This window comes from Patagioenas fasciata, chromosome 6, assembly GCF_037038585.1.
Source record: "Patagioenas fasciata isolate bPatFas1 chromosome 6, bPatFas1.hap1, whole genome shotgun sequence".
In the NCBI taxonomy this organism is placed as follows: domain Eukaryota; kingdom Metazoa; phylum Chordata; class Aves; order Columbiformes; family Columbidae; genus Patagioenas; species Patagioenas fasciata.
This window is the reverse complement of record NC_092525.1, coordinates 18,075,355-18,089,046: the sequence shown is the minus strand read 5'-3', so window position 1 is coordinate 18,089,046 and position 13,692 is coordinate 18,075,355. Positions and strand designations below refer to the sequence as shown.

Here is a 13,692-nt window from a genome sequence, read left to right as displayed (position 1 = left end):
TTTGATGCCTGTTCAGCACAATTTGTCTTCATAAAGAGCAAAATTATTATATAATGCTTTAAAAGAATTGGAGGTTTTGGTAAAATACTTTTTTTCCTTTTTCTTTTTTACAATAACGTGTAGCAAGTACAGGCTTTTCACTGACCTCTATTATTTGATAAACTAACAAATGAAAGCCTGGACAATTTACTGAAAAAGAAATAAAAACTATTTTCAGGAAGAAGCTGATATTAAACATTCTAATTTGCACACCTCTTTTTGACTGATATATATTTTATGTGCACTGAAGCATCCTCAAAAATTAAATATGAATGAATAGTAAGAAACCTTGCAGTACTATGAAACATTGAGATTTTATAATTTGAAGTGCAAATGGCTGCCTAGGGATTCTTGATTATTTTTAATGAAGATGACACTGCACACATGATCAGCATGAGTGCTGCTTAAATAAGAGAGTTGGTTTAAGTAGTATCTTCTGAAGGAAATCACAGCAGAGGTTTATTTTGAGTAAATGAGCAGCCTTTTCTCCTGAGGTTCCAAATTATTTTATTTAGACAAAGTTAAACATGAATTGAGATTAAAAAAAGGTCAAAAAAAAAATCTTCTGTTTTGAAACAGAAATTGGTTTAAGTTTTATTCATTTATCAGGAGCAGTGGAGCTTACTTCATAGTTTGTAAATGTTTTGTGAAAAAGCAGCTTATAATAATATTTACAGAAGGGATGAAAAATGGTAATTGCCTCTGTCATTGTTTTAATTTTAACGTGTGTGTACGTGAGTCCTTTTTGATCTTTTTAATAGGTACAACCCAAGTGGCAATGACATGATGTCATAAAAGGAATTAATGCCACCATTAGAAATTTCCTGTGTTGTTGGTGTGTTTTTTTGTTTTGTTTTGTTTTTCTTTCTTTCACGAAAAGCTGGTTCCCTTCAGTTTAAATTCCTTTTTTTATGGTGTAAATCTGCTCCCAAATTCTGTTGTCTGCTCTGTTCTTCCTGTCCTCATGGTGTTGCGTTATGTTGACCATAAGTTACATATTGTGTGGATGTGCAGGGTCCCAGGACCATGCTTGTGGGTTTGTAGCAACTACCTTGTGTGTTTTAGGTTGCAAAACATAAATCCGATGCCAGTCACTTTGAGATTTTTCATTGTGTCTTGTACAGGCAGAACAGTGCGGTTCTCAGTCCAGTCTGTTCTTCTCTGGGCTTGGAAGGTTCTATTGGGGGTAAAACCAACTCAGATGAATAACTGATCTTTGAAAATAACCCAGGCTGTTTCTAAACACCCCAACAGCTGTTTTCTTTTTCCTCTTTGCTTTGCAGGTCTTTTGCATTGTGATTTTTCTCGCATGTTTTCCTCTATAGTTTTCAGTAATAACATTGACCACATTAAAAGCTCAGTCTCTTTGGAAAAGCATGGTTTTTCCAACCAGAGTTGAAGGCTCAGGTGACAACCGTATAACAAGATCGCATATTGATACAGTCCCTTAAAAACCTGAACTTTTTCTAAACATCTGGAAAGAAACTTTTAACTTGACGAGTATGGAGTGACTGTACAATCCTGGCAGGTGAGGATAACTGAGTGGTTAATGGCTGTATGTTTTCCTGCATCCCTGGGAGTGTGAAAGGATACTTCAGATGAAGTAGTTCACAGACTCGTTATTTCATGACTAGGTATGGTAACGAGCCTTTTTTCATTATTAGCGATCTGCATTTGAAGACACATTACAGTTTTGGCCCTGTTCACCACGTGCTTTTCCATCTCAGCTTGCCCGCACCAGTGAGCTGTAAAAGGTAACTGCTTGCTGCAGGTCCCTTTGGAAGGTGGATGCTTTATTTCCATGTTTTGACAAATAATTAAGTCTAATGTTAAGGGTACTTGTCTGCAGAATTGTGGTGATGGGAACGGGATGTGAGAGTCTCTGCTCAGCATCTTCTGGAGCCTCTTTGTCCCCCAGAGTTGTGTTGTACAGTTGTACTGTCACCTGGGTGAGCCCACATTAAACTGATGGAATCCTCTGTCATGTTTGGGTCTTAATAATCTGCAGAAGTGCATGAATGTTCAGTTAAAGGATTCCAAGTTTTCGTAGAAAAATAACATCCTTTCTTCTCTTTTGGTAATGTCTTAAAGAAACCAACCAGCAAAAAAACCCCCACAAAACCTTTGGCACTGTGTGGTGTTCTTGCTCCTCTTCTCAGCACTTTCACAAACAGGTTGAACTTTAGAAATAAATTAGAGTATTTTCAAAAGGCCAAAAGAGCACAGTTATTGAATATTGTGGTACCATTAAGATTAGAAGAGGAATTCAGGAGATGGAGAACAAGTGATGCTGCTCCGTCTACAGCAAGTGTGTCTGCAAACTCAAGTATAACTTAGAAGAATTAGTCTTTTAAATAATTACATCTCTTTTCAGTCAGTGTAAAGGTATCACACTGAGAAGTAAGTATTTTACTTAACTTCAATACCTGCATAATACTTTTGTTCAATGTTATGTGTGCATGTGTTTGGTGCTCTCAGCAAAAGATCAACCTTCATTATCCTGTAGTGAGTATTTTTTTGCAAAGGCTTCTTAAAAATAGCAGCTTACAGGAGCTCATAGCAGTGCAGGTTTGCTGGAGCTGGGAGTAGTGGTTTTTTTCTCTGAATAGTCCAGGATAAACAGTGGCAGATCTGGGAGAGCCCCAGCAGAAAACTCCTTCTGCAGCAACTCAGAGGATCTACAGCTTTAATGTGAAACCACAGGAATCCAACCACTTGGAAAAGAGTCTCCCATACCTTGGAATAGCTGAAAAAGCTCTTCCGCTGACTGAGGAAAAGGTGCCTCTGTGGAAACTAAAAAAAACCAACTGCATTGTAATCTTTGTTGTTGTCTTTGAACAGGTGAGATGCCTTTAGAGATTTGGGGGGGGGGGAGGGATGACAAATTTCAGCTACCAATTTGTAGCATGCATTTTCAAACACAGAAATCATTCAGATGTTGTTCATCTCGGTATTGTTAATCAGCAGCTCATCAGAAGAGTGCATACTCTGCTTTTGAAATAGAGGTTCAGTCTAATTTCTTGCCACTTAGGGTTTGAAAGATAAATATAATAAATTCAGCAACGTAATTTTTAGACAGCTGAAATAATTGTTTTCAGTTAGGAGATACTATGGGCTGTTTCACATTATGAATGACCATTATTGTTTTCATGATGTATATTTATTTTATTTATTAAAGATTATAACTAGATCAGCAGATGAGAAATTCTATTTTGTGTTCTGATTTTTTTAATAAGCTTTTTATGCTACTTAGTCTCCTTTTCTAGCAGTGTGATTTCTGCTGAAGTTGCTGTGTGACTAGGGAAACGAACTGAGGTTGTATTCATGGTTTGAAGCCCTGGTTAAATAATGACTCCCTGAATAATGGCAACGTTTGTCAGGGAGTCTTAGAGAGCAATATAATATCTACAAAAATGTATACTTAAATGTAGAATTATGAAATCTGTTGAACTGAAACCATTGCATATACCTGAATGCTGTTAATGTTAAGCCAACCTGACCTGGCTGGTGTTCTTCATATGGAGAAAGCAACACAGGTGAGATGTAGGATGTCTATACTGGGAGACGTGGTACAGACATGGAAAAGGGAGGTATACCAGAGAGCCATCTCATTCTTTGTTTAGAATTAGGATGACTTTGCAAAAACAAAGTGGGGCTGCTAAAAAGCAAAATATGAGAAAGCTCTGTTGCTTGGTGCAAGCAGATCTGGGGTTGGGGCAGGTCCCTCTGCATCTCCCCATCTGCTGTGGTGGGACTGGCCCATCTGTTGGGACCCATAGCCCCACCCGTGCCTGCTGGCCTCTTCAGTTCCTAGAACAATGAGGGTGTAAGATAAAGGACTCTTCTTTGCAAAACATCTGATAATTTTTTTGCTCCCGAAGGCTGGATGTAGAAATTCTTGTGGGATGGCTTGGCAGGAGTGGTCCAGCAAACACTGTGGCAAGTTTTGCTTCCCCTTAGCGCCTTTCCTCATTACATCTGGAGCTTTCTGTCCCTTTTCTGGGTTGGAATCAACTCTGTTCTTGATTAACACTGGAGGTTTTGTTTGAGTTTTGGTGGTTGTTTGTTTTCTGTTTTTTTAAGTTTCTTCTTTTATTCACCCCTCATTCATGTAAATGATGTCTTGCTATTTTGCTTGCTTTTTTCTTTTTTAATTAGAAGAATAAATGCTTGCATTCATGCACAAATTGCTTTGAAGTGCCGAAGGAATTCAATTCATGAGCCTCCCTTTAGTCTCAATCTTTAATTTTTTTTTGCGAACCGATAACATCTAATGGCTCTGCTCTTTCCAGAAGATTACATTTATTTTCTGTGGGTTGTTCTACCTCCTGCGTCTTGAGATAACAAGCTAAACAGGAGGGAAACCAGTTAATCGGCCAGCTCTCATTAAGTGTTCCTGTGAGGTTTTGTTTCACCAAGCTGCAAGTTGTGCTGGACCACAGATCTTTGAAAGAATGAGGGAAAACTAGTCGTGGGGACTAACTGAGCTGGGCTCAGGAGCTGGAGGTGGTTGCTGGGTGCCATGGTCCAGCAATGCTCCTCTGGCCCTTGTCCGGCAGTGACTCCCTTGGAACTGGTTTAGCACCTTTTTCTCAAGATGATCTTCTCTGTTTTACTGACGTAGTAATTATTTGCTACTTTGCACCTGTACATTATTTTTTGGGATCCAGGACACAACATTTAATTTTGTCATAGGTGTGTGTGATCTTGTTGGTAATGTCAGGTGGTCTTCTGGCTCGTGAAATATAAGTTGTCAGATAATTAATGCTTGCTCCCTGGGTTAACTCTACCTCTGGGAAGCAAGAGGAGGAATATCGTATTTCCAGTGCTAGTTGATGGGAAGTTCTCTTCTCATTAGCACCTACGTATAGTGAAATGTTGTTTCCTAAAGCTCAGGGGCAGTGCCAGGGGATTTCAAATTTCTAGGTCAGAAAGAGCGTAAATTAAAGTAGCTCTTCTCTGCTTTTGTAAGTGGTGATTGATCCACAGTTTTAGTGTGGGGGTCACAGCTCTGGGACTCGCACTGTGTCCTCAGAGAGCGACTGGGTGGGACAGGACCTCCTGAGGTCCTTGTGCCCTGCTGGGCTGGGACACCTGTCCCTGGGTTTGGGACTCCCTGAGTCCCTGTGCATCTTTTTGGGAGGCTACATCTGCAGCAGGTGTTTCTTTCTAAGCCACAAAATATGCTGACATTAAACTTGAAGATTTTTTTTAATGTAGCTGATGTTAAACTAGAAGATTTTTTAACATATATTTTATCCTGTAAAGATCATCTGTCATCTGTCTAAGAGCTTGATTTTCTAGGCCCAGCACCTATATGAGCCGACATGCCCAAACCCGCATTGGCAGTGTGAAGGGGTCAAGCTTAAGTCAATTGGAAGCCCTGGGTCAGTTTGAAGTGCAAGTTATTTAGTTATTTTCCAATAACTTTGCATCCAGGTTGGAGCAAATTATTAAGATAATAATTGATGCAAAGTGTTTATCTTCTTGAGTTGATTTTTTTTAACTTCTTTTAAAATTTATTTGAGAAATTAAACCTCCCTTGAAATTTAGGATGTAAAGAGTTGTTCCCTCTCCTTTCGGTTTGAAAAGGGTGCAGATTAAATCAAAGAACCAGTGCAAATGAGGTGTGTAAACAGGTGACCTTAAAACTCTCCTATTTATTAATACAAATAATACTATTAGCGTACTCTTCTACTTTTTTTTTACAGACACCAATTCATACAGGAAGGTATTTATGTACAGTTTCTTTAAAGTTGTCACTCATCTCTTCTTATTCTCTTGAACTAAAGTGTGAGCGCCTTGCGTAGGAACAGCTGAGAACTGACTGCAGCGTGTGCTACAAGTTTTAAACTTTAGTGTTTTTTGTGAGCACAGGGAATATTGGACAGTTGTTGAGAAGCACTGCAGCAGCGGTTGCAGGGGAAGCTGTTATCATGGGATTTATCGTGTGCATCTTGATGGTTCCTGCTGGGAGAGCCTGAAAAATGATACTCTTGGACATTTAAAGAAAACAGTTCTGTAATTATGTTCGCATCAGCCCATTCATTTTGCACACAGAAGTTTAGCATCGTGATTTATGATCTATAAATTCCTATGTTTAAGCTTGTCGTTCCTGGATTTTTTTTTTCTGATTGAAGTAGATCTCTTTTCTCCAAACAAAACCCAACAGCTCCTGCCTGGGTTGTGTTAAAGAGATCAGGAAACAAAATCACAGGCTCTCAGTGTGTGTGTTTACATCTGTATGTTCTGTTGCATTTTGGATGTTGTTTTTTTTTTTTTTACTTTCCTGTAAAATTACACAGTCCTAGCTGGAATGTTACATAAATTGAACCATGTTTCTTCTGCATACTTGCTGTGTATTGAATTCATGACCAAATTGGACAAGCAAAGTAATTATAAAGCTCTTCTGGCTACAGGATAGCATTTATTTACATGGATTGCTCTGCTGCTTAAATGTTTCCCTATTTTGAGGGAGTGATTTTGACATGAGCTTGAAAACAAACCAGAAAAATGAAACCCACAGTTCTCCCAATAGGATGAAGTTTCAGGTCGATTTTGGTGCTGATAAATGCTCAAATGTATGTTCTCTTTAAAGGGAAGAGGACCAACAAAATGTAGCCACATGAAAAATGTCCAGTAATCAAAAGGTTTTCAACCTGAAAAAATAAGATAAATATTTTAAATTTCACATCCCAGAGGCTGGAATGAGGAACAAGTGTTAGGAGAAAAAATCCAATCCTATTGAGAAGACCATCTGCTTTGTATTTTAAGGTTGGGTAACATAACTTTCCTTTTTCTGAAATACTGCTGTATACATTGTCATGAGTATAACCTTAGTCAAGTTACATTGGCTAAATGAATAGTCTTTTTAACATGTGGAACTAATTCTCTTAGGGTATTTTCCCTCCTCTCGCTCTTTTTTTCCTTCTACTGCTCTGGTCCCTTGAAAAAGAAGGCAAAAAATCAGGCGGTTCTTGATTGCATTTTTGGCAGTTACTCAGTTTTCCATAGTTTTCTCTTGCAAATGCCTCAGGTTTTCCAAGGAAGCACTTTTATAAGAACTGAGCTCTACTTGGACTCTTCTCTAGCAATGTTGTCCCTAGTTACCATATCCCCTTATGATTATGACTCTTGAAACGATCCCAAAGGCTTTTACCTCCCACAGGTTAATGATAGCAGATTAATTATAAATGCTGTGATGCTTTCTGCCCTCAAAATTAAGGTGAAACCTGAATACCCATGGAGATACGTGTCTGCAAGCACACACGCTGGCATCTGGAGGGCCAGGAGGTTCAGGGTTCGCTTTGCTTATGGAAAAAATATGTCTGATAGTCTTGGCTTTTTCTCACAATTGATTCCCCCCACCCTCCAATTCATCCTTATTCCAAGTAATCTTGTGTAAATTGTATACGTAAAATAAGAAAAATCGTTTAAATGAAGCTACCAAAGGAGTCTTTCATACATGATGTGGTTTAACAACAAGTCCAGCACCGTAGATAACTGAGCAGAGACCAGTTAGTGACACAGAGAGCTTCTCCAAGCAGAAAGTTGATGGTGAGAGATGAACTGGGCCAGGACAGCAGAACCACAAGCTGTATGGATTTTTGCATTTTCTCATTTTGTAATGGATGATCCTGCTCTCTGAGGAGTGGCTGCCAGCACTCTCACCCCCCAGAAGCACTGACCTGAGCTCAGCTTGGCAGCTCCACCTTACATTTCTACCTGTCCATAAAGACATCTGTCACTGCTTGACAAATAACGTAATGAAAAAAATAAATTAGTTAAATACTTCCTGAAAACCTGTGTGTTTTGGAACCTCACAGAAAGAGGAAGGCATTGGAGTGTGATGTTGGGATGTTCCTTTCAGTTGTGTGGGCTGAGCGGGGTCTGTAACACAGGGCTGTTCCTGTCATTGCTCTCATCCAACCACATTTGCCTTTCACTGTGTTTTCCTCCAATTTACTGTAGCTTCTTAAATGTATATTGTAAATTCTTAAAGAAAAAAACGAAGCATGTCCTTGATCTCATGGGAACCCACTATTTAATGTTTCTCAGTTTTAGAAAATGGTAACAAAACAATGTGATATGGCTTCAGACACTGCAAAAATAAACTCCAGACAGAAGCCACAGGTTTCCCTTGAAACAATCTCACTCAGCGAGTTCCGTCAGAAAAAGGATTTGTTATATATTTGTTTGTTCACCACTTTTTAAAACATTAACCTTGAAAATAAGAAACAGATCCTGCTTAGTAGCCGCTTGAAGTTTTAAAAGTATTGCAGTCCTGCTGAGCTAGTGCTGTGTATATTTGACACTTGTACATTTTGCTACTGCTGTTTTGTATAATTTTTTAATATTGTTGAGTATTTCATCCTGTCTTTCCTCAAATATGACAGGTAACAACAGTCTACATCCTAAATCTGCTAAAATTTGTGGGGTTTTTCTTTATACAGTATAGATACTAAAGCAGCTTCAAAATATTTACAGCTCAGCAGATATTTTACTAATCATATATTTGTTTTTCTTGATTCCCTTTGTCTCTAAAAATGTTATTTTTGCTAGTAGGGAAATGGATTCCAATCTTGTCTGGCAAATGATGCGCAAATGGTTGACTGTGACTCTGCGGAGCGGCTGGTGCTCGTGTTTGCTTTGGGAGTGATGGCTTTTCTGGTTGATTTTGATGCAGCACTGACAGTCAACCTGGGGGCTTCTCAAGTATCTTCTCACTGTATTGCTGCTGAGTTTATTTTAATCTCAATAAACTGAGGGAACAAGTCAGTTAACATTTTGCTTTTTATGCTAAGCTTTGTTTAGAGTCATCTTCTAGGTTTAAAACTGAGTTACCTTCAGCTTCAAGTTATGAGTAAAAGTCCCCTAAGCCTTGTTTCCACTAAGCTGAGCCCAAGCTACCCTTATCTCTGGCTCCGTGGGAAACCTGACTCCTTCCTAGGCGGAGCTGTGGGTCTGGGTGCTGTGCCCATTCATCACTGTCAGGCCCCATCTGTGGCAGGCATTAAGCCCTGGTGGCCCAAATCCTCCCCATCCCAGCCCCCAGGACCCTGCCTTGGATCCGCTCGTCGCTTCCGCAGTTATCTCGCTTATCGAATATTTGTCCTGTTGCTCAAAGCTGAAAGTGAGGCAGGCTGGTGGCACCCAGAAGCAATAAAAGACATTAAAGAATATATCTAGATGCCACAGAAGAATATTTGCTAGGAAGTTGCAAGTGCTTTGACCCAGACAGGTAATTAAAGAGCTTAGGAAAACAAGGGTCTCTGATGTGTTGAAAATTTATATTTCTAAAACAAACTCTGAGTTTCTTGGGGCTCCATCCAGGCTGTGCTCATCCGCAGCAGGCTCACAGGGATGCATTGCGTGGCTCTCCTGTGTGTCTCAGAGTTAAATTATAAATCATGGATCACTAGAAACCTTCTGGGGTCCCTGCAGATCCTGTGATTTTCTAGGCTTCTGTTGGTGTAGCTAAATGCAAGCGCCGTGTTCAGTAAGGGAAGGGGAGGATTAGGAGTGGTGGGATGTGCTGAGCATTGTGCTGCAGGATTCAGGTGTTGCCAGGGATGGCTCAGGTTTGTGCTCGGCCCCTGGCTGCCCCACTAAGTTTACATGTGAGTATAAACCATCAGGGGACAGGTACAGCCAGACAAGTGCAGTTTCTGAGCATCTCCAACGTTTGAATAATTTGAAAAAAACATTTACACTTCAACTGACTTTCTGATTTAGACCTGGCTAAATCTGGAATCAGTGTCATTCCTGAAGTTTACTTTTGAAATATGTATGGACGGTGAAGATTCTTCAAAACGCCTAAGTTTTGAAAACCTTTTCCATTTTGTTTACTGCTGACCGTTGTGTTTCAAAACTGATGCTTTGTGGTGGAAACAGCTGAAGAGAATGAAGCAAAGTTTGCTTGTGATGCTGGCTGAGCTGTGGCAGCAGAAAGGAGAAGCTGGAACAAAGAGCTGGTTTCTAAACCAAATCTGTAAGTTTAATTCTGAGTTCGGATTGGGAGGGAAAAAAAATAATCTGGAGATCTGCTTGATGAAACCAAGCAGTAGGAACAGTTGAAGCGAGATGTGTGTGTGCAGGTCGATTTTGCTACTGATAAATGCTCAAATTTATGTTCTCTTTAAAGGGAAGAGGACCAGCAAAATGCAGTCAGTTGAAAAGTGTCCAGTAATCAAAAGTACAGCGGAGAGTACGTAATTGTTCCCTCTGTGTGCCACAAGAATAAGCTGTTGTCTTTTTTTAAACATGTCGAGTTTCAAAGAATTTTAGAATTCCAGAGAAAATGAGTCGTCTTCACATAGTTGACCCATGTTCAGCAAGAACCTGGATGTTTATAAAGATCATAATAAACTTCAGGTAGCTGATGACAGCAAAAAGAGGGGGGAAAATGGAGAAGAAGGAAATCAAATGGTGTCTGAGGGCGATGAAGCAGTGCAGCAGTTGCAGCCTCGTGCGTTGTGGGGGCGAGTGCTGATGGGTTACAGCAAATAATCCCGGGCCAGCAGCTCATTAAACACATGTCTAATTGTTCCTGTTGGCGTGAACTTAGCCCGCTGCCATCTGCTGAGCAGATTCAATTAAACAAGGAGGGGTGGGAAGACTGAAGTAGAGATGATGCACTGTGTAAAATACAATGGGCAAATTCTGAATATTTTGACTCTTTGTGTGGAGCTGACTGGCTCTTGGATCTGGGAAATTCCCCTCACTTCATCTGGAGGTCGGCACTTAGCTCTGGTTTTCTACTTAAAGTCAGATGACTTTGTGAAATCAGCTTAAATACAACAGGGAGATGCTTTTGGCTTTGGGTGAAATTCTGCACAGGAGTTACTGAATAAGGAGCAGATACCCTCAGTATTGGGACTGCAGCCAGGTAGGGGCTGAGCAGCGAGCAGGGAGCCGCGGGGAACTCGCCTTATCCTGGCTATTTCCTCAGTATTTCGTTTTTCCTGTTGGTTTAGGCTCATTGTCTGCGATGGCAGTTTGACAAACAGGCTCCTGCTACCCCCTCCCTGACATGCCCAGGGGTTTTAATTTAAAAAGTAGAAGATACTGTAACATTTTAAAGAACTTGGTTAAATTATAAATCAAGCAAAAATAGTTTAAAAACCTAACCTAATGGCCAAATAAATTCCTACTGGCATTGCGGCTCTTATATAACCGCGTATAATGTTCTCTGGCATTATTTTAAGGTTCATAAACATGTCTACGTGTTCAAGGGGTGGAGGAAAGGGTCAGCTTTGTGTTGAGGACAGAAAGGTCCCTTCTCGGGAGCTGACAGTCTGTTTCCTTCTGGTTCCTTTTGATGTCCAGGGACTAAATGCTGCGTGGAAAGAAAAATTCAATTCCTTTAAAACATTTTGTGTCAAAATGACATGCTTTAATGTATTTTCTTCTGATGTTTCAATTATCTTTTCATCTCATGATGGGGGGGGGGCGGGGGCAAAGCCAACATGTTTGTAGTTAAAGGACCCAAGCAGAACTTTAAACAAAGGTCTGGAAGAAGAGGGTGTCTCAATGTACGGGTGGCTTTTAAGAGTAAAAACGTTTTGGTTGGTTGTGTGGTTTTTTTTTTTTCTTTTTGCTTTCCCAGTTTCTTGGCTCTCTGAGACTTGTAAACTGAGGAGATTTATTGCTGCCCTTCCAAATGCTTCTTAGAATTAAGAGTTCAAATTTCTGAAATTCCTGAAGTCCTCAGGGGGGAGAAGAATAAGGGAAAAGGATGATGGCAAGTGGAGCGGAGCACGTTGAAGGGTTTTCCAGGCTGGTTTTGCCAATTATAGCTGCATGCGGCCTTAGGAGGAAATCAGCTAAATCTGCATCAAGAAAACTTTTGGAGTCGTGGACCAATGACTACACTGGATTTGGGTGAAATTTAAACTTTAGTAACTGCAGTTGTTGCTAATAATTTGGAGAGCTGACTCTGGCTTATTGTGTTGTTGTAAACATGATTTGTAGTAATTTCACAACTATCACATCAAGGCAGGGACTCAACAAGGTCTTTATGAATTGCTGTCCTTTGCCAGATGTGGCCGGGCTTACAGATGTTCTTGCTGACATATTGCCTTGTGTTTTACTTAACACTGGTAGATGTGGAATCCACTCTGTCAGTGGAATCCCAGCTCACCCCTTGAGGCTGGTAGAGAAAAATGCCATTGACTTTATTTAATTTTAATTTTTTTATGCCTCCTCCACAATCCAGGAGGGTGTTCACCCACCATATATTTTTTCTGCTTATATCACTGATATCTCTTACACATCTTGCGTTATGCAGCCCCAACACATTGCCATTGAGTTAGATAGAAAAAGGAATGTTTTAGGGACACTTGTTGCTTTTCCAGTGGGGATGGCCCCGCTGTTCCTAAGGGGAAAACTGCTCTTGGAAGTGAGAAATCTCAAAAGAGAAACTTAAATGCATCAAGCAAACTTTTCAGAAATGCTGTTGATGTAACCCAGAATCCTTCCAAGCTTATCTTTCACATCCTCCTTTTTGCCATTAGTGAGCTTGATCCGGTTGTGTTCAAAAGTGGGTCTCGTTTTTCTCTATTCTGGATACCAAATATGCCTAAATCTGGCTCATAACCTCTTGTGTGTTAGTTGGAAGCAACAGGTACTTCTAAGAATAGTTATGTTGGGTTAGATGTTTAGTGCTAGAGAGCAGTCATAGTTTACACGGGCAGTAGCTTTCTGATGTGAAACACTTTTTTCAGCACCTTGTGTCAGTTTGGTAAATTAACAGATGTTTTGGAAAAAATCTGTTATGTCTTTGCCTTCAAAAACAAACCCGGCTTCTTCCTGCAGATCCACCAGCAGGTCTATGGGGATGTGATTCCCCATGGGTGAGCCTGGCATTAAAGATTCTCCAGGTGAAATGGTCCTTTTCTGCCACCAGTTTCTTCCCCATGTGCCTTTTGGAGCCGTTCTAGTGTGATGTTTATGACAAAAGGTCTCTTACACATCCATTCTGATTTTTCTTGCAGAGGATATTCAACTCCTTTGTGTACACGGAGAAAATATCGAACGGAGAAAGTGAAGTTCAACAGGTGAGTCCAAAAGCCCTTCCCACCTCCTCCTGCCCATTGGCAGCGTCACCTTAGAAATTACAGTTTCTCTGGATTTATTTGGGCCACTTCCCAAGTGTCCAGCACCTCACATAACCAATCTCCATTTATATTCTATTCCATTTGCTGTTATAATGGGCTGAATATGTATTTGAGAGTTTTGCATTGCCATGGAAAGGCTGTTCCATCTGCTTTGTGTGGGTCCTTCCCTCAGAAACAAAAGAGCAGAGGCAGAACTGGCACCCTCGTGTAGTATCTCACATTAATTGACTGGTTTTCATGTTGGAAGTGTCTCTTCTACAATTGTTTTCGTTCAAAGCAAAACCACTAATATTGTTTATGGATGTGGAAGAGGTATCAATTGCTTTGTGTAAATATGGGACAGCTACAGCCTCATGCCTAACACTTGTGGTTGAGGGTTTTTGTGATTTTGTGTGGGCTTTTATGAGAAGGCATTTGAACTTTTAACTCTTCAATTTAGCATTGAGATAATATGTCTCAACACAGGGACTGTTTGCATTTAAATACATGCGCACATTTGGAAGATTAATTTTAAAACAGAACAAGCAGATCTTGC

At 40.2% G+C, this 13,692-nt stretch overlaps 1 protein-coding gene across 2 annotated transcripts in view; it reads left to right on the top strand.

Moving 5' to 3' along the window:
• The window catches only part of CACHD1 (cache domain containing 1), a 102,022-nt gene that overhangs the window by 22,699 nt on the left and 65,631 nt on the right, over positions 1-13,692 (top strand). For both annotated transcript variants that reach the window (XM_065842352.2, XM_071810073.1), the window contains exon 2: positions 13,035-13,097. In XM_065842352.2, coding sequence (XP_065698424.2) covers positions 13,035-13,097 — 63 coding nt within the window. The remainder of the gene's footprint in view (positions 1-13,034; positions 13,098-13,692) is intronic.